Source organism: Branchiostoma floridae, chromosome 11 (genome assembly GCF_000003815.2).
Source record: "Branchiostoma floridae strain S238N-H82 chromosome 11, Bfl_VNyyK, whole genome shotgun sequence".
In the NCBI taxonomy this organism is placed as follows: Eukaryota; Metazoa; Chordata; class Leptocardii; order Amphioxiformes; family Branchiostomatidae; genus Branchiostoma; species Branchiostoma floridae.
Genome location: NC_049989.1, coordinates 590987 through 609719, shown reverse-complemented (window position 1 = coordinate 609719; position 18733 = coordinate 590987). Strand labels below are relative to the sequence as shown.

General features: G+C 41.8%; 2 protein-coding genes across 4 annotated transcripts in view; one reads left to right on the top strand and one right to left on the bottom strand.

The window, feature by feature from the left end:
- Positions 1 to 3368, top strand: part of LOC118426702 — a 6964-nt gene extending 3596 nt beyond the window's left edge. For all 3 annotated transcript variants that reach the window (XM_035836234.1, XM_035836232.1, XM_035836233.1), the window contains 2 exons: positions 1777 to 1953; positions 2549 to 3368. In XM_035836234.1, the coding sequence (XP_035692127.1) occupies positions 1777 to 1953; positions 2549 to 2821 (450 nt within the window). In that variant the 3' untranslated portion in view covers positions 2822 to 3368. The remainder of the gene's footprint in view (positions 1 to 1776; positions 1954 to 2548) is intronic.
- Positions 3369 to 6600: 3232 nt separating this feature from the next.
- On the bottom strand, positions 6601 to 18628 carry LOC118426699 (pre-mRNA-processing factor 19-like). Its single transcript, XM_035836228.1, has 13 exons — positions 18562 to 18628; positions 17531 to 17680; positions 16932 to 17066; positions 15960 to 16189; positions 15107 to 15223; positions 13979 to 14054; positions 13243 to 13352; positions 12343 to 12498; positions 10817 to 10886; positions 10118 to 10231; positions 9721 to 9875; positions 9299 to 9360; positions 6601 to 8336 (listed from the first exon to the last, which is right to left on the bottom strand). The coding sequence occupies exons 1-13, from the start codon at positions 18578 to 18580 to the stop codon at positions 8195 to 8197; spliced, it is 1536 nt and encodes a 511-aa protein (XP_035692121.1). The 5' UTR covers positions 18581 to 18628; the 3' UTR covers positions 6601 to 8194.
- Positions 18629 to 18733: the final 105 nt, after the last annotated feature.

The following is an 18733-nucleotide window of genomic DNA, read 5'->3' as shown; positions in this document are numbered from 1 at the left end:
TGGCCTTCTCCTCGTCGATGAAGTCGACGTCATCTGCATATTCCATCTCCAATGGAATGCCCAGACGTGATACTGGAGGGTTGGGCCTTGTGGAGTGCGATCTTATTGATGCTAATGCTGATGCCAGGTAGCAGGTGAACAGTACTGGGGAGAGACTGTCCCCTTGTGGAGACCCTATTGTTGTTTCGAAGTCCGCTGAGTAGGTTGATCCAACACGGACATTCAGTTTAGTACCTGCTAAAAGTATTCTCACAAGGCGCAGTTCATCTTCATTGCACCCTGCTTGGTACAGCACATCTAGGATCTTTGACCTTTTGATTGTGTCAAATGCCCTTGACATATCTATCCCCATCTTGTAGAAGTCCCAGTGTTTAGACATAACCACTGAAGTAAGCATGCGCTGGGCCCAGACTATGTCCGCGCAACTGCGCCCTCTCTTAAAGCCACTTTGGTATGGTCCTGTGAAAGCATCTATTTTGTCCCTGATGCGATGTAGTGTGACAGTAGACAGTATCTTACGTATGCTGTTCAGGAGGACAATGGGACGTAAGTTTGCAGGAGGTCCTGGTGGCTTTTTGGGTTTAGGTAAAGCAATGAGGGTTCCTTGTCCCAATGCTTCAATAGGATGGTGGCGCTCAAAGGCAACGTTGATGATAGCAGCAATATATGGTGCTATGGCATCGCTCCCATGCTTAAAGAGTTCGTTGCTAACTCCATCGGGACCGGGTGAGCGTCCGTTGCTTAGTGACTTTATGGCTTTCTTAATTTCATCTTCTTTTATAGGGTCTTTCAGGGGTCTGGGTTCTCCTTGGAAAGGTTCTAAGTGGTCCCCTTCTGGGTCTGTAAACTGTTCCTTGAACCATTCCCTGATGGCATCTGCTTTACCCTTATCAGTTGAGATGAATTGTCCATGGGTATTGTGCACTGAGAGGGAAGGTGGAGGGCCACAAACTTTGAGGGCACGGGCTGCCTTGAACATTTTCCGGCTGTCGTCTGTGATTTCGTTTGCCAGTGCATTTGCTTTCTCGATTGCTTGGTTTTTCAGATGTTTACTAATTTCTTTGAGGATTTTGTTGCGTTCTTTTCGTGCGGGTTTTCTGTCCTCACTTTGACCAGTTTGGTAGATGCGCAACCTCAGGGCCTTTTGCTTTTCTGACAGTTTCATGATGACTGGGTCTTCTGTTTGATGCCTCTGCCTGTTGTTTGTGTTTTTCAGTACCCCTAGCGTGCCTGCAGCTGATGTTTCCATGCATTTAAGGATGGCAGTTAAGGTTGTGTTCGGGTCGCTGTCTTCTTCTGTTTTGGACAGCTGGTTTGCTAGGCTTTTCTTGTATTGGGTTTGTGTGCTAGGGTCATTGAGCCTTTCCAGGTTGTATTTGACCTGGCGTTTCTGTCTTTTGTGTTTTTTGTGAACCAGGCATATATTTTCCATTCTTATACGGGTGACGACTGGTTTGTGGTCTGAGTTGAGGTCTGTGCCTCCGTAGGTACGTGAGTCTTTCAACAGTGGTTTGCTTGTTGATCTGCATAGTACATAGTCGATTTGGTTAAAGATGGCTATAGTAGCTTTGGTGTTTGGTTTTCCTTTGGGGTCGGATATGTGTCCTACCCATGTTGTACGGTGGCGGGCAGGGTGTTTGAACGCCGTGTTTGTAGCAAACAAACCATGTCATTTCTTTATATATGAATATCTCTCTCTCGGTTTGGCTTCGCGAACAAAGTCTATGGAATAGCAAAAGGACATGTCTGATTATCTGGTACACTATCTTTCTGCAGGTTCCCATGCTGTATGAGAGTGAGAATATCTACCATCCAGTCACAAAGAAAGCTACCAGACTGTCCAGGTACGACCTACATCACGGGCCAGATCACAACGCTCGCTCACCAAGTCGTCCTCTGATTGGTAGTCGTGGTGACAGCAAGGGAAGGATCGTTTTGGATTGGTGTTTGTTGGTAAGTTTAAAGTTATTACACATCTTAAGCCTGTCAAACATAGTTGCCCTCTCCCAGGTTGGAAGTCACTAAGTAGTCCTAATACCCGTCACATTATCCACGATCTTCTGGCCTATTGATGCAAGATCGGCCATATTTAAGATCGACAGAGGATTGCGCGTATTTTTCACCTGAAAACTGTCCCTGTCACACATAAGCCATGCTTAGTACCTTGTACAATTGTTGTGCAATAAAGTTATTATTATAAGCTTAGGCTTGCATGATTGCCGCAGAATTGCCGTCCGATCTATTTTCGCCAAATGTGACAGAGGTATGAGGAAGTTCATCTATGGGAGTTGGTCATGAGGGTGCCATGATAGTTGACTGTTACTTTTGAAAAAGTTAAAAAGTTTTATAATTAGTCCAGCTGGTTGCGATCAGAGGAGAGAACTGGACCTAGAATAGGGTGGATTCAGGGCTAATCAGACAACTTTTGACCACTTTTACCTAAAATAAATAGCTTTTGATTCTTGCATTGTATACATGATGTTACTAGCCACACTATATATGCAATGCCAGCTGCATACCTAACCCACCACTCTTTGTCATTTCTCAGGAAACATCCTTGCTTGTGTACACCACAGCTGGTGCAGGGCACCAGAGGAAAGAAGTTCACAAGACAACCCGAAAGAGAAGACTGCAGCAGACATCTATGTACATTAAGCAGCCGTTCAGTGGTGTCGTTTTTGAGAAAGTTTGTTTCCCCTACATCTGCTGTTCCTGTTGGCTTCTTCTCATGGGTTTACCAAGTCTTTTTACCCTTGTGTTTGGGTTACAAAAGTTTGGTAAGTGTGTGGGAAAAGGCCAGCAGGGGCAGCAACACCGGTAACCTCCCACATGACAGAGAACAGGTCCTACATCATCGATCTGACTTGGCATTACAAGATGGAGGACATGTTTTCTGTTGTGTCAGAGGTTGCCATGGTTACTGACAACCAGACTATGGTTGCCAGGTAACCCCAGTAGCTACCCCTTTTTGTGTGCACCTATCAGTGTGAAGCTCAACAATCTGTCCACATGTTCTATGTATCATCAACATGCATAAATACATTGGCTTCACATTGGTAAGTACACTAAAAATATCGTTCTGACAGTTAGTCATTCTGTTTTTAGTTGCTTTCAGTATCTTTTATATACATCCCTACAATACAAACTCTAACTTGAACAGCACACCCACTACTTTGTCAGGAAAGACATGCATTGTAATAAATTTCCTTCTCTTAATAGAACTGTCCATTTTATACAATATGCCTGAAGGTAGAAAGAATAAAACTAAAATCAAAAGGCTAACATAATGGTAGAAAATGTTTAATGTCTCTCAGTTTGTCAAATATTGTTATACTTCATGTACAAATCTATAAAGACATGGTTTTTAATGATCAGTGTATGTTCTCTCTATTTGACAATCAAGTTTAATAAATGTGAGTGAAGTATTGTACTTGAGTTTACATGTTATCTTGGACATGTCCTTTTGTGATGAGTGTAGACCACCCCAACCCAATATCACGTTGACTTGATTATATGGATGACATTGGCGCGCTAGCACCAAGTTTTCGACCACACAATAAATTGTGCAAAGCAGCTGTAAAATGAGCACAAATATTCCGTAGATTGAACAAAAAGTATCAGAAAACAGATAAGTAATGCCATAGAATGCCAAAATGAATCTAAAGTCAAAGAATAAGATGTGAAAGGAAAGAAAGAAAGAAAAAAATCTATTGTTGTTAGGGGGAGGTACCAGTACAGAAAATTCAGGTCCAGAGGATCATTTCCATAGTCCGGATCCGGACATGAACCTGGACCTGATTGTGGAAACTTGACAACTGGCAATACTCAAAACAATGGTAATTGGTCAATTTTGCTACAAAGGAATCTGTTTGGTGGATTAGCTGACTCCCACTGCATTTTAAAATCCCATCTCCATGTAATAAAGGCTGATTATAACTGTCTTTGTACCTTTGAGTTTGACTGTAGAAACTTGGTGCAATTGACTATAAACTCTACTTGACTTTGCTCTTGTTGTCTTCTTGCAATGGTTTTCGGTAACGCAAGGGACGCTTGAATTTTCACATAGGAAACGTTACCAGTTTACCGAAACAACGCAGTCATTTACGGAAAACGCGCTTGTAGAAGTTGAAAGCTCTCCTTTTGGAAGATATCTTAGTCGGTCCGCCTGAACTTCTGTATGGCATCATATTTCTTCTGTTAGATTAATTGCAGTGCGAGCTTCTTCAATAAACAAGTCTGCAGACGAAAAATTCTTTCAGAGTGACCCGTTTACGGTTACTTGGTTTTTCTCCCGGGGTTATTTTTCTAAAGGCCATCTAATCGATCATTTCCAATGAAAAGTTTCCCAAGTAGTTCACTGAAATAACACGATAGATAATTGTTTACATCGACGCCATGCCGTGCACTTTGTATCGACGCTAAACGTACCGGTCCTTGTTCTTTTAAATTTATTAATCTAGGGTAGTTTTTAAAGTCATCTTTGCCCCAACAGGACCATGCTGTTCCGCGCAACTTGCCCAGTGGTATTGGCGGCACATTCGAATGTTGTTATCTAGGGCTGGGTACCGGTACAGTGTACCGGTACAAAACCGGTTTTCCTAGAAAAACCGGACCTGAAAAATCCGGTGGACCGGATGTTGGACCTATTGGAAAATGAACAGTTTATATGATCTTGCATTCACACGTTTTGGGGCGCTTAACTGTTACCGATCAAAGAAAATAACGAGAGAGAAGTAGTCATTTCTACCAAGTTTTACAGTCAATCGTACAGAGGTAGTTAGCTTTGTAGGATTTTAAAACGCCAGTGGGAGTCGAATACTCCACAAAACAGATTTCTTTATAGCGAAATGGACCATTGTTTTGAGTATCGTCTATTCAGATGTTTTTACATACTGAATCAAGTCCAGGTTCACTACGGACCTGGACCTGATCCTCTGGACATGAACCCGACCTGGACCTGATTTCTGTACCGGTACCCATCCCTATTGTTATCAATTGTATTTAGATAGTTATTGGCTTTGAAACGCGTTCAGCATGGATATAGCTTCATTGTGCCATACTCCCCCCTCATAGATTTGGCTAAAACAGCTCTCATTTTGTTCATTTCATCAGAAGAAGAAAGAATACACAATAGCTATGAATATACGTACTGTTCCTGTCAGCAACTGATGCGCATAGCAGAAGAAAATTAAAGCGGATCCTGCGGAAAGAACTCTGCAACCTGAGTCAGCTTACAGATGTGCCCTGTGTGGCAGAGACTGTCATTCTCGTAAAGGACTGTTTTAATAGCCACTGTCGACGCTGTAGGGCTGATATCAATTAGGGTTTTACTATGGTCAATATTGACCGAAGGCCATGAGATGCCCTTTCCGTTTAATTCACCGTTAATCGTTACCGACCCGCTCTAAGCGTTATCGGTATATCATTCGTGAAGCGTTATTTTGTTATCCGGACTTCTAAGCGTTACCACGAAATTCTTCGTAACCCGTTATAGCCAAGATAAAAACCAGATCGGGCCATAAAAATGTAGGAAATGGAGTTTCAAAGGGTCCAGATTTTGAAATTTCTCCGAACTTCCCGGCCTTCGGCACTGGACATGGTGGTGAATATGTTGCGGAAGCGTCGCCCTCAAAAACCTTTTCATTCGTAGAGATTCCATTGTCAAACGTAGCGTAGTTTTAGGCAAAATGTGCTCCTCGAAAGCAGGAAATGACCCTTTAGATGGCCAATATTTCTCTGGACCTCCCTTGTGCCTTGCGACGGCTTGCGCCTTTGGCGCGCTCACGTCATGGCGAAAATATGTTTGGGGCGAGGTTGTCACTCATATAAACCTTTGTTTCTAAAAGAATGGCATTTGCTTTTCAGCCTGACAGCAAAATCTGTCCCTCAAAACGCAGGAAATGGCGTTTCAGAGGGTCCAGACTTCGAAATGTCCCCCGGACCTATCATGCAACTGCTCGCGCCTTTGGTGTACGTTCGAAATGGCGAAAATATGTGGGGTGTGTGTCGCTTTCAGTAAGTTAAAGACCATGTGTCCGTGGATCGCGTGCTGTTCCCTACCCAGCTATATTCCTCTGGCCGGCTTACTCCTCTATCTGTTCCAGTTCTACGATTTTTCCAGCGATCCGGAGTCTGGTAGAGACTAGTGTAATTTGCCGGAGGGTCATCAATTCAAAATTTTTCCGGGGAGCATACCCCCGGACCCCCTAGAGTGGCGTGATGCCTCGAGTCTTCGGCAGTCCACGTGCTACAGATTTTGTCAGCAATAGTTCCCCTCTAAGAAATTTACTGACGACGCCTCTGGTGGGAACCAAATATCACGGATAATTATGTTTTAACAGTTTTAATTGAATGACATTATTTCATTCTATAGAGAATCAAACAAAAATACAGAGTTACCATTTATACCACGGGGCTAAATAATTTTCCAAGCAGCCTTCGGTAACATGCAGACAGGACCTTATGTCCATTTCAAAAACATATTTTCCAGTTCGTAAATGGCTACAAGAAAGATAAAAGGATATAAGATTTAGTAGAGAATATAGTGGCAATATCATACACTGTATATAACATCTTCCCAATAAAACACTAAAAAGTAAGTCTCTTTTCCTTGCTATGTTTATTAGAAACCTATGCGGAAAAAGGAATAGAAGTAATGAGTACTTTGAGACCTTATCCAATAATGGCATGCCTAAGGGCAAAGCACTAATCTTCTGGACTTCTTAACAGACAATTCTTACAAAGAAGTACAATGTACTGTCACTACAAAAATCTGTCGATTTGGAAGGTCATCATTTTAGTGGTAGAATCCTACAAATTTACTACTCTCCACTCTTCAAAACGTAATTGTTACAGGAGTACCCACAAAGCATATTTTTATGTTGAGGCAATGGTACAGTAGAAGATCAACAATTTTCACTAAATCACTGATTTATCCAATGGAAATAGGTTATTCTACATAAGGTATAGAAAATATGTACTAAACTGTAAAATGAAAAACTTATTACAAAGTAACACACTTAAATGCCATCCATCCAAAATGTGAAACAGAAAGTGTAAATACAAACACAAATACACAGTGGTTTCCCTGGTACTTCTCCGAAGTATAACCCCTTAGGCTTTACTGGTCTACAATCTACCCCATCTGCCATATATCAGATTCTACAGTTCATATATCTGGTCCACCTGATACCATCTAGACTGAAAGAGAAGGCATTATTGTTGTGACTCTCAGGTTACTCTTGCTATCAATCATCATCTTTTCAACCAGCTGCAAAGTTCCCCAAGCTGTATACTACACAAGTCCATGTATACTGCCTATATGGATGATATGGCACTGATGGATGGATGTATACAAAAGGGAATCTTGTAATCATGGGCCACAAAAGACTGTATGAAATCATGTTATATGTACTGTTGTTGTTACTGGTAGCAACAGTCTATACATATCCTGTATGAATTTCATTTTTACTTCACCCAATGTTAGTGAGGTGTGGGGATATGGTATGTGAAGGGGTTAAGTCTGGAATCTGTCTTGTTGAAGTTGTGACACCTTTGGAAAAACAATTTTTCTGTTTGCAGGTTTGTGTTTGTGTGAGAGGGGTGTACACATCTGCAATGTTGCCATAGATAGAAGCTGATCCTCTGCTTAACCAAGTACAGTCATTTCTCTGGAGTGGGTTTTACTCAGAATGTCAAAGTCAGAAATAAGGACATCAGCTATTCCATGTGTTTGTCCTTACCTAACTATGGTGCAGATGTTGTTCACCATCAATTGTTTACTTGCGTCATTGTTGATATTCATCATATTGGATGTTACATCGGAATGTTGCCAGGTAAACTTGAATTAATGTAATGATAATTCTGACATCAAACGCATTTTGAAGCCTGACTCTTAAGGATCACCCAACATGGATGGCAGCTGTGATGTCATGTTAATCTCCAAGCAGATCCTACAATGGCATAAGATAGTACCAAACTGGCCAAACTGGTCAGTCAAGAGGTGTCCATTTGCCGGTAGCGAAACTCACTCCTAAGCCGGTTTCACTCCTCTGCCAGCTTTTGATACTATCTTATGCCACCGTAGGATCTGCTTGGAGATTAATGTCATGTGTAAACAACCCATCTATCTACAACCTGTCTTTCAGCGAGTTTCTACATTCAGTGGTAGCTTGAATTATTTTCTCTGGACCATCTATAGCCCATAGATCTTGAGGGAGCGGTCCATGCTGGTGGAGGCCAGGAAGGCTGCGTGGTTCCCAAACTTGATGGAGGTGACCGGTGCCGTGTGTTCCTTCATCACCACCAGCTCCTGCCACTGCTTACACAGATACACCCTACAGGACAGGCCAGAAAGGGGAGGTGTGAGTGGGCTTCACACTACACAGGTGTAGTTAGTAGTAAGCTAAGGGCACAACCCGCTGTAGGTCTATGTGCCGAAACGTGGGAAATCTTTTGGGATCCGTAAGTGGTAAGTGCCGCCTCCGTAAAAACTCGGATTTTGGAGCACGCAGACACACTGTAGAATTTTACGTGCAGGCAAAACTTTGTGTGCCATCGGGCTGCGGATTCGCCCCCCGTACGAGCCAGTACGGACGACGTGCCTGCCCTGGACAGCCTGAACATTTTCAGAAATACGTGGCCTCCAAAAAACGTACGGACAAATTGCACGTTAAGTGGGTTGTGCCCTTAGCTTTAGACATTACTGTCTGTCATCCTGTGGACGCACAAAAACTGATACGAAAAAGATTGACAAAGAAGAAAAAAGTTGTCTACATTCTACATCAACCCGTGGGTGTCATGACAGTTGTAAAAATTATTGAATAACCATGCAAAGAACAAACAGTAAACCCTTAAATCTTATTCTTTTAGGGGATAGTTTGTTTGGTTTTATTAAATGGTACAAAATTAGTTTCACTTTACAAATGCTGCATGTGTACTTGACAAACATACTTTATTGGAGTTACATGTGCACTATCCTGTTGTATTAAAGATAGGGTAATACTAAAGTAAATTCTACACTTTGTTTGTGCACATGGCCATCTTTGGTTAAAAGTACTAAGTACAGAAATCTCCTTGGGACCAGGAGTGTTCTCAAGCAGGTAACAAGATGAGATACATGCTGTACCATCTAACATATATTTCAGTTGAGAACTTCCGCGCCAGGCAGGAGGGCTGCCCGCCCTAACCCGGGACCTCAGCTCCCCCCCCTACTTTGCCCCTCGCGGGGTTATATGGGGGTAACCCATGATGATGACATCATAAGATGTGTGATACATAAAACAAGGCAGTGACTAACCTGATATCACTGCCTGCCACAGCCAAGTAGGTACCACTCTGGTCAAAACACAGGGACTTGATCTGAGGGTGGAAAAGAGAGCCTGTTAGAAACTTACATGTCTTTATTCTGTATGCAACTTATAAAGTATTTATTGTATCATCCTCCTGGGAACATCTGTCATTTCTATGTACTGGCCCATTAAAAATGCTCTCCAGATAGCAGTTTTCTACTGACAAATTGTGCTTTAATGCTTGTTGGGCTATATGATAATAACGTTAATGACCAACATATTCCTTGGTTCGCTCACTCGGTGGTTTTATTCGGTGGTTATAGCAAAGGACCTGGTGAGGCGTTATGACACCATATACACCTCGGGGCGGGTCATTAGCCCTTCATCAAAGTTAGAATGGTTCCATGAGCTATTTGATTGGACTACAAACCTCGTATCTGTCCTCATAACGCTCATCCAGTGAAATAGTCTTGAAGTTTTTCAGTTTCCTCAGATCCCAGAGCTTAACCATGGAGTCATCTGCAGCAGTAGCCAGGTAGTAGCCGTTCTCAGAAAAGGCAATGGCAGTGATGGGACCAGAGTGTCCTGAAAATAAAGAAAGAACAAGCCAATTAGGACGTAACATGTATCTCTGTTATATTTCATCTGACCCTGATCTCTTCCCTTATGACCTCAATGAAAAGCAGCCTGTAGGCCGATCTTTCCTTTTATATGGAAGTGTACGGTGTACACCTTTTAGGAATAGCAGCGGGGTAGGATTTGGTCAAGGACTAGTTGCTTGAAGTACTGTCCAAGTGGAAATGTGACAACTTAGTGAAAGTCTTTACCTGGAAAGTTGGCGACGTTAGTTCTCTCCTTCAGGTCCCAGATCTTGACCTGACTGTCGTCTGTCCCCGTGCCGAAGATCAGGCCATCAGGGTGAAACTGGGCACAAGTCAGCGCTGGGGAGGAACAACAGACAAAAACCGAAAGTGAGTGAGAGGGAGTGGGGAAGGTGTGGATTGACAGTGATCAATTAAAGCTTACTTTAACCAACTTTGAATTCCACAACAGGATAATGTGCTGCTTCAAGGTCAATATTAACTTCCATTGTCAGAACAACAACAGACGAGCAGTAGGAGTACATACTGATATCAATAAGACCATACATGTACATGTATCAGTTTATCAGTATTAGCAATCTATTCCGGACATTGTCTTTAAGCTTGACCAGCAAGGCTACTCTGTAGCTGCCAACATTACTTAAGCACACAATGAGACAGTTTGTAGCACACCCAGTAGTTATTTCTTCGCCAAGGTTATATTTTCAGTAGCGTTTGTATGTGTGTGTGTGTTTGTAGAAGACCAGCATAACTGGAGAACGCCTGGATGGATTATGTTGATATTTAGTATGTGGGTAGATCTTCATAAGACCTTGAAAAGACATGACAAACACATTTAATACACCAGTTGTAAAGGTAAAATAATTTGGCCAAGGTATGGGTTCGTGGAATTCTAGTTTAAGTCTCCACAAGACAGACACTTACATGTCTTACTGGACTCATCAGTGACCTTAGTCAGCACACGACCTGTCCGCACGTCTGAGAACGCCCAGAACTGAAACACAAACACGTAGTCAACAACTGGAAATATCTCATCTCTAAGTTCAGTCGAACCTGCTCAAGACGACTAACTGGGAACAAAAAAATTCAGTGGCATGTCATTGGAAGTGTTTATTGTCAATATAGCCCATTCTGGACATGCTGTACAAATCTGGATCATTTTGTTTGGGAATAAGTTAAGATTGGACTGCCATTTCTGAATTTCAAAACTGTGCTCGACAAAACACTAAAATGGCAGCAAGACTAGCAGGACTATTCTACTTTCCTCTGCAAACTGCCAAAATAATGAGATAGGGCAACAATAAAAACAAGAAGGGTAAAAAAACAAGTTGGCAAAAAAAAGTCGACACAATAAATATTGAATATAATTGAAGTGGCAAAATGTGGCATCACAACCAACAAGGCATTCATTCCTGTATTGAAGAAGCGAACTAGTTTAAGAAAGTGTTGTAGACTGGTACATCACCAATCATGTTGTCAACTACACTTATGGTTTTCATATTGGGGCCTTTCTTACAACTATCCTGCAAGTGTCAAGGCCAAGGCTACCTATCTAGTGTCAATTCTACATACAATGATTAGTTTACTACACAACCTATCTACCCATTTTGGTCTACCTTAAAGAAAAAACTTTTTCTGAAATGAGGCCAAAATTAATGAGCGTGCAGATATCATCCACAAAATCTACTTGCTGTGGCCTAACTTGGTAAAAATGACTATCAACTCTCGTCTACTTGCCTGTATAATGTCTTTTATTTCGAATCTTCCGGTCCACTGGTTCACGTCTGTTTTTTCTGGACCGGTTCAACAAGAAAAATCGGTTTTGTTTCGGTACACTGTAATGGTGCCCACCCAAATTTGGAAAATTGGTGTCTGCCATTAGCAGGGATTGGGACCCTGTCCGGTAACCATAAAACATGACTGTGTCCTCATTGGACGGGTGGTCATCTTGGGAAGGTTGCTTAATACTTCCATCTATGAGATATCTTTTCAGAACCGAGAAAAAGTAACTGGCTTGAAGAGGTGACCACTAGGACATGGTTTGGAAATCAAGCAAGCTTTAGTGGCAGTGTAACTCCTTCTCCTGGCTAACTCATTTCCCTTACATAGAGAACCTTAGCCCATGTGGAAAATCGCGAATCAACGCCAGGCCAGATAAAACTTACATTTCCTTGCCATACTGACCTGGGCATTGTGGACTCTGGCTGGCGTTCAGCCCACACTAATCTGAACTAGGTTTTCTGAGGGAGGTTATCTCGCTGAACTTAGTTTGCAGAACAGATCTTGGCATAGAGAAATTGCTAAATGTCTTCTCTACTCTAGATTTCTAACCACAAGGATGTCACTTAGACATTTTCACCTCCATGTGGAATTTAATCCTACTGTTGCAAAGTACAAATTGAGGATACAAACATTGATGCTGTTTGTTTGTAACAGAAACATCATCTTACCTGGTCCTCTGAGGCTGACAGAAGGAAGTCTCCTGTGGCATGAAGTGAGATGCCGGTAACAGCGCCATCATGTGCCTGGATGATGTTACTGCACTGTCCACTAGGCACCCCCCATACTCGAATGGTTGAGTCTGGTGATGCTGTGAACACCAGGTTCTACAGAAAAAGCATTGGTGAACTCCTTAATTCTCAACTAATCAATCATGGTGAATCTCAAATTATAGCAAACTTCATCATTATATAGGTACCTGTGTGAATACTTTTAGTATCATAAATAGCTCTGTTCATAAATCACCATTCCTTACCTCTGAAGGATGGTACAGCACATTGTTAACCTTACCTCTGAAGGATGGTACAGCACATTGTTAACCTTACCTCTGAAGGATGGTACAGCACATTGTTAACCTTACCTCTGAAGGATGGTACAGCACATTGTTAACCTTACCTCTGAAGGATGGTACAGCACATTGTTAACCTTACCTCTGAAGGATGGTACAGCACATTGTTAACCTTACCTCTGAAGGATGGTACAGCACATTGTTAACCTTACCTCTGAAGGATGGTACAGCACATTGTTAACCTTACCTCTGAAGGATGGTACAGCACATTGTTAACCTTACCTCTGAAGGATGGTACAGCACATTGTTAACCTTACCTCTGAAGGATGGTACAGCACATTGTTAACCTTACCTCTGAAGGATGGTACAGCACATTGTTAACCTTACCTCTGAAGGATGGTACAGCACATTGTTAACCTTACCTCTGAAGGATGGTACAGCACATTGTTAACCTTACCTCTGAAGGATGGTACAGCACATTGTTAACCTTACCTCTGAAGGATGGTACAGCACATTGTTAACCTTACCTCTGAAGGATGGTACAGCACATTGTTAACCTTACCTCTGAAGGATGGTACAGCACATTGTTAACCTTCTGTCGGTGACCCTTGAGGATGCAGACCACCTGTTCGCTCTCTTTGTCAAACACGACGGCATTTTTGTCGGCACCACCTGTGTAGAAAATAGTATCCGCTCCTGAACCAACACTCTACTGGTCACAGCTACCAACAGGTCTGTTTTATACACACAAAATTAGTACATACCCTTTATTTTCTACACAACATGACTAAGATAAATGAGACAGCAGTTCTTTTTGTCTAAAGATAAGGAACATGTATCATCAGGAGTGCGCAGCGGCATTAAAGCTCACTCTGGTGAGTTGTCCATGCTGCACAGATCTTCATCATCTTGTTACGTATATGTTCAGATCGGTCTGTCATTTATGAATCCTAAATTTCAAGAAAACTCATTGATGGAAAGCCTCATAAATGGAGGTTGACAAAACATACAAAATCTACTTGTCAGGTTGTCTTTTTGGAGAACTTGCCTCAGGGATTCCCACAGAATATCGGCCCTTTCGTGACAAGTACTAAATCCACCACAACAAACGTGTTACAGAAGGTGTCCCCTGAATATCTGGTCTGTTTCTGTGCTATAAAAGCTTTTAATTTAATAAAATCTCCTTTTAAAGGAATGAAACTGTGGCAAATCCAATTGGCGGCACTAAACTGGACTTTCTCTACAGCAGTGATGTCCCTGACAGTACTGGGGATCCCACACTGTGGAGTTGTGCTTACCTGTGAGAATCTTGGAGGTGTCTGCAGTGTGGATGTCCATAGAGAGGATCCCTGGGATACTGGCACTGTGCAGACCCTGAACAGGGGCATCGTAACATTACCAATAATTGTACAAGGCACAAAGTATGGCATTTACTGGTACATGACTATAGTTCAATAAGGCTAATCTATGAAAGGTAAAATAACCCTGAATAAAAAAAAGCCCAAATTTGTTCATGGAGGTTAGACATCAAGGTAAACAATATCTAAACACAATTCCATCTCTACAATGCTTACAGTTCCTATGGTGTTGTCTTACCTTGATTTGCATGTGAGTCACATTCGCATACAAGTAGTGACTTTGATATGTTAAACTGTTTTTTCCAGTTACATGTATTTGTATTGGGTTGTGATAACACTTTATTCCAGTAATGGATGTCACTCGAAGTGTTCAGAAGAAATCTAATAAAAAGAATGAATCTTATCGAGTTGTAGACATTAATTTGTTTTTCAACAAGCCTAAATTCACCTCTTTATGAAACTGTTTGTACCATTCAAAACCAAAAATAAAATGCACCATGGAAAAACAAATATCCAAATATGTGGTCTTCATGTATCCCCTTTCACTCAGCCTGACATGTTCATTTGCACATTTTCAGAAGAGGAGATAAAGGTTTAATACTAAATATTTAGTCCACTATCTTAAGTTGTGCAAGTAGTTTTCTTCTGGTGCAAGTAACAAGTTGACCAAAAAGGGTATTTTGAGCCCTGATTGTACTTAAACACAAAGGAAAAAACACAAGTAGATTTAGATACAAATCATGATGTTGTAAACAGAAAAGTTACAATTGTCCTGCAATCGCTACACAATGATGAAATTTCAGATTGAATTTTACTAGATCACAAATTTGTTTGAAATTTCGTCAACTTGCCAGGGCTCAAGTCAAGTTCTTTGCACCATACAAATTTTATATTCACCTGACACATTCAAATAAGGACTGAATTGAAAGCTCTTAATAACATTTATGCCAGATGTTCACAATTTCAGTCCACACGACTACTGTCATGTTTAACCATCCAGACTGACAAGACTTAATGAACAATCACAATCACACGAGCCCCAAGACCTTCCCCCAAAAGGCAGCTTACCGGATGTGATGCCTGTTGCTTGAAGTTGGACAAGTTTTCTGCTGGCATCAGTTCTTCTGGTACCTTCTTACCACGCTTCTTCCTGTCTGCAGTCAGCACTGCTGCCTTGTCTTGCAGCTATGGAGAAACAACAAATGCTTTTTAAAAAGCTAGCAACGCAGTTGAAATAATTGTGAGAATACAATGGTGGTAGAAGGTATTGAATGACTGGACACATAATGAAAAGGTCACGATTTTTCTTATCAACATCTGTTTGGAGAGTAAGCCCCCTCCCCTTCTAAACGTAAGCTGTGCTGCTAAGGCAACGTCAGAGTTTTTTCTTTCTTCTATTTTGCTACAAGATAACTAATAGTCACAGTATTGTGCTAAGTATTTCATCAGTCGAAATAAACATCACAACTTCTCGGCATAGATAGCTGGAATTGCGCAATACTTGATGGGGAAAAAGGGCACTCAAGTGGTCCATTGCTTCTCTGCACCACCCAGAAGGGTCCCATGCATGCAGGCAGCCAATCTAATAGTGGGCATTTAGCAAAAAGCACAAGACTGAAGTAGAAGCCAGGGCCGTTATGCTAACTTATAGAAGTCATTTTCACTGCCATTTATGCCAGTGATTGAAGTAAAACAATGAATGCAATTGTGACACTCCCATTTATCTCAAATTTCTAAGGCTTTCAATTTAGTTATTTGTAGCCCTGAGAAAAATTTAAGTGTTTGCCAGTAATTTGCCTTTTGTCAAGCTACTTGCACACAATAGGTTTGCCCTGAGGCATTGCCAAAATGACAGAAAAGGTAAGAATAACACACCAGCGAAATCAGTGTATTCCCTACTGGAAACAGTAATACATCCAACCTTCTGTATGATCTCTTCAGTCATGCCTTCCTCCCCGGGTTCTGCAGCCATCTCCATGGGTTCTGCTGCAGCTGCAGGCTGCGCCACTGCGGGGACTGAAGGGGCGGGGACAGCGATCCCAGCCTGGGGCTTCAGGGTTGCCAGGGCCTCACGCGCTGCCGTCACCTCTTTAGTCAGGCGTGCGATCACACGACATGCTGCATCATGCTGGTACAGGGCGTGAGACAACTCTACAAACAAGAAAACATACCAAAATTGGAGCTGGTTACAATGCAGCTGGTAAAACAAAGAGTGGTATGAGACTGTGTGTGGTGTGGAGAATGTGAGACTGTGTGTGGTGTGGAGAATGTGAGACTGTGTGTGGTGTGAAGAATGTGAGACTGTGTGTGGTGTGAAGAATGTGAGACTGTGTGTGGTGTGGAGAATGTGAGACTGTGTGGTGTGAAGAATGTGAGACTGTGTGTGGTGTGGAGAATGTGAGACTGTGTGTGGTGTGAAGAATGTGAGACTGTGTGTGGTGTGGAGAATGTGAGACTGTGTGTGGTGTGAAGAATGTGAGACTGTGAGTGGTGTGAAGAATGTGAGACTGTGTGTGGTGTGAAGAATGTGAGACTGTGTGTGGTGTGGAGAATGTGAGACCAGTGTTTCCGCCAGAGGGGCGTCCACCCGTCCAATGACGGTCTCATTTCGTTTTGGACGGCTTGAACGCAACCAGAGGCCGTCCTCATAAAAAAATTGTGAAGAATGTGAGACTGTGTGTGCTGTGAAGAATGTGAGACTGTGTGTGGTGTGAAGAATGTGAGACTGTGAGTGGTGTGAAGAATGTGAGACTGTGTGTGCTGTGAAGAATGTGAGACTGTGTGTGCTGTGAAGAATGTGAGACTGTGTGTGGTGTGAAGAATGTGAGACTGTGTGTGGTGTGAAGAATGTGAGACTGTGTGGTGTGTGAAGAATGTGAAGTACGGCTCCTACCTTGGCGAGTAGTCTGCAGTTGCTGCCTGAGTGTGAAACTGTGCAGCATGCAGGCATCCCACTCATCTTGTAAGGCCTTCAGAATGGCTGGGATACTGGTGGCTGACGGTGGGCGCGGCTTCACTGTGGGTTGCACTGAGAATAAAGACATATCAGTACACCGGTACCGTTAGTCCACATGACATTGAAACTAGAGTGCCAGGAACACATACCTTCGCCAAATAATCACGCCTATATTGAAGACTTTAAGTTTAACCCTTATTCATGTATTATTAAGGAGTACCTACCCCAATAGCAAACGACTGCATGAATGTGTGTTCCTGGGAAAGACTGGTCTGGATGTTTAGTCCTGAGGTTTAGAAACATATTTTTTGCAGAATCTAATGCCCATGCACATTAGTTTTTAGGGTGTCCTGGGGATGTCACCCATAAATTTAAGTTGGTATGGCCTAATGCAGCGTGTAAAATACCCACTTGCACATTGCAACCACTTTTTGCTTGGTGCAACTTAAACAGTTACAGCAGAAACACACACAAACAGACAAGCCAAATACTCTTACTTCACTCTGTTGCTAAGTGGCTGACCAATAAAAACTCACCTTTTATCTCTACCAGTTGGTCAGAACTGAGAGGCTCTCCATTCATTGGGTCTGTTCCATTCTCCGACACGAACTTCTCAATCAGCCGCCGCTCAAACACATGTCCGGAGATGGGTGAGACCACTGGGTGCTCCGGGACTTCATTGGAAACTTCAAGGGACAGCAATAAAAAGGAGCAACACATATGAACATATACCATGGAATCTACTTTATTCTGTTACACTAACTTCAGAAACGTGACAGTTATGGTCAAATATCAATTACATAGGAATGCATAATCTATTGCCCTTTGTAATATTACCCCAATTGGTATGACTATGTATTCATACCATACTAGTACATGTAACTGTTTTGTGTATTTTATATGAATTTATTTTCAGTTTTACTTTGACTGTAATGGGAGAGGTCCATTCTCTGACAACTAGAGCTGTGTACCTTAGAAGAAATTTTAAATACAGGTACACTGGTTTAGATACATACAGGTCCGGACCTTTACCTGTACCTAAACAAGTTTGATCAATTATCTGTTATAAATGTAGCCAACTGTCTTATCTAGTGAGAAATTGTCATCTATTTATGAGGATTTACATATTCGAACATCAAAACAAAGTTTTCTTAGTTTTCACAAGGAGGTGCTTTTCAACTGCACAATGATCACAATTGTCATGTTTGATTTGGAATTACTTAATATCTTTAGTCTCAAAAAGTGGTGTTCAATAGTGATATAGTTTGTTTAGGTAGAGGCACAGGTTACACCTGTACCAAAAAAAATCTTATAGGCATAGTACAGGACTACAGGCACAGGTATTTAGGTACAAAGCCCTACCTAACTAAATGTTACTGGGAAACGTGATCACAACGTGACTAAACCAAGCACGTCAGGTATCAGCAAATACTACGATGTCCTTGTAAATATAGTACTGACAATTAGTATAAAATATCAAAGACAATTAGCCAGCTTGCTCTACTACTTATAATGGATGTATCATGCAGAAAAATTGCAAGAAAGTTGACAAAAGTGAGAGACTTACTTGAACAGATGAGCGCCATGATGCTTGATGCTTAATCCAACTGCATGATGGGAAGGATGAGCTGTTCCATATTTGCAACATTGTAGGGGGGAAACAGAAAATTAGTTATAATTTTCTTTTATAAAAATGTCATTTAAAAATATATATAGTATGAAAACAGTCTATCTAGCTA

Excerpts from the sequence above, each read along its gene's own strand:
- LOC118426699 (XM_035836228.1), bottom strand. Across the intron at positions 10,887-12,342 it reads TGTCAGCCTCAGAGGACCAG|TTCTGGGCGTTCTCAGACGT; the intron begins GTAAGATGATGT and ends TTTGTGTTTCAG. Across the intron at positions 8,337-9,298 it reads GTGGCAGGCAGTGATATCAG|GGTGTATCTGTGTAAGCAGT; the intron begins GTTAGTCACTGC and ends CCTGTCCTGTAG.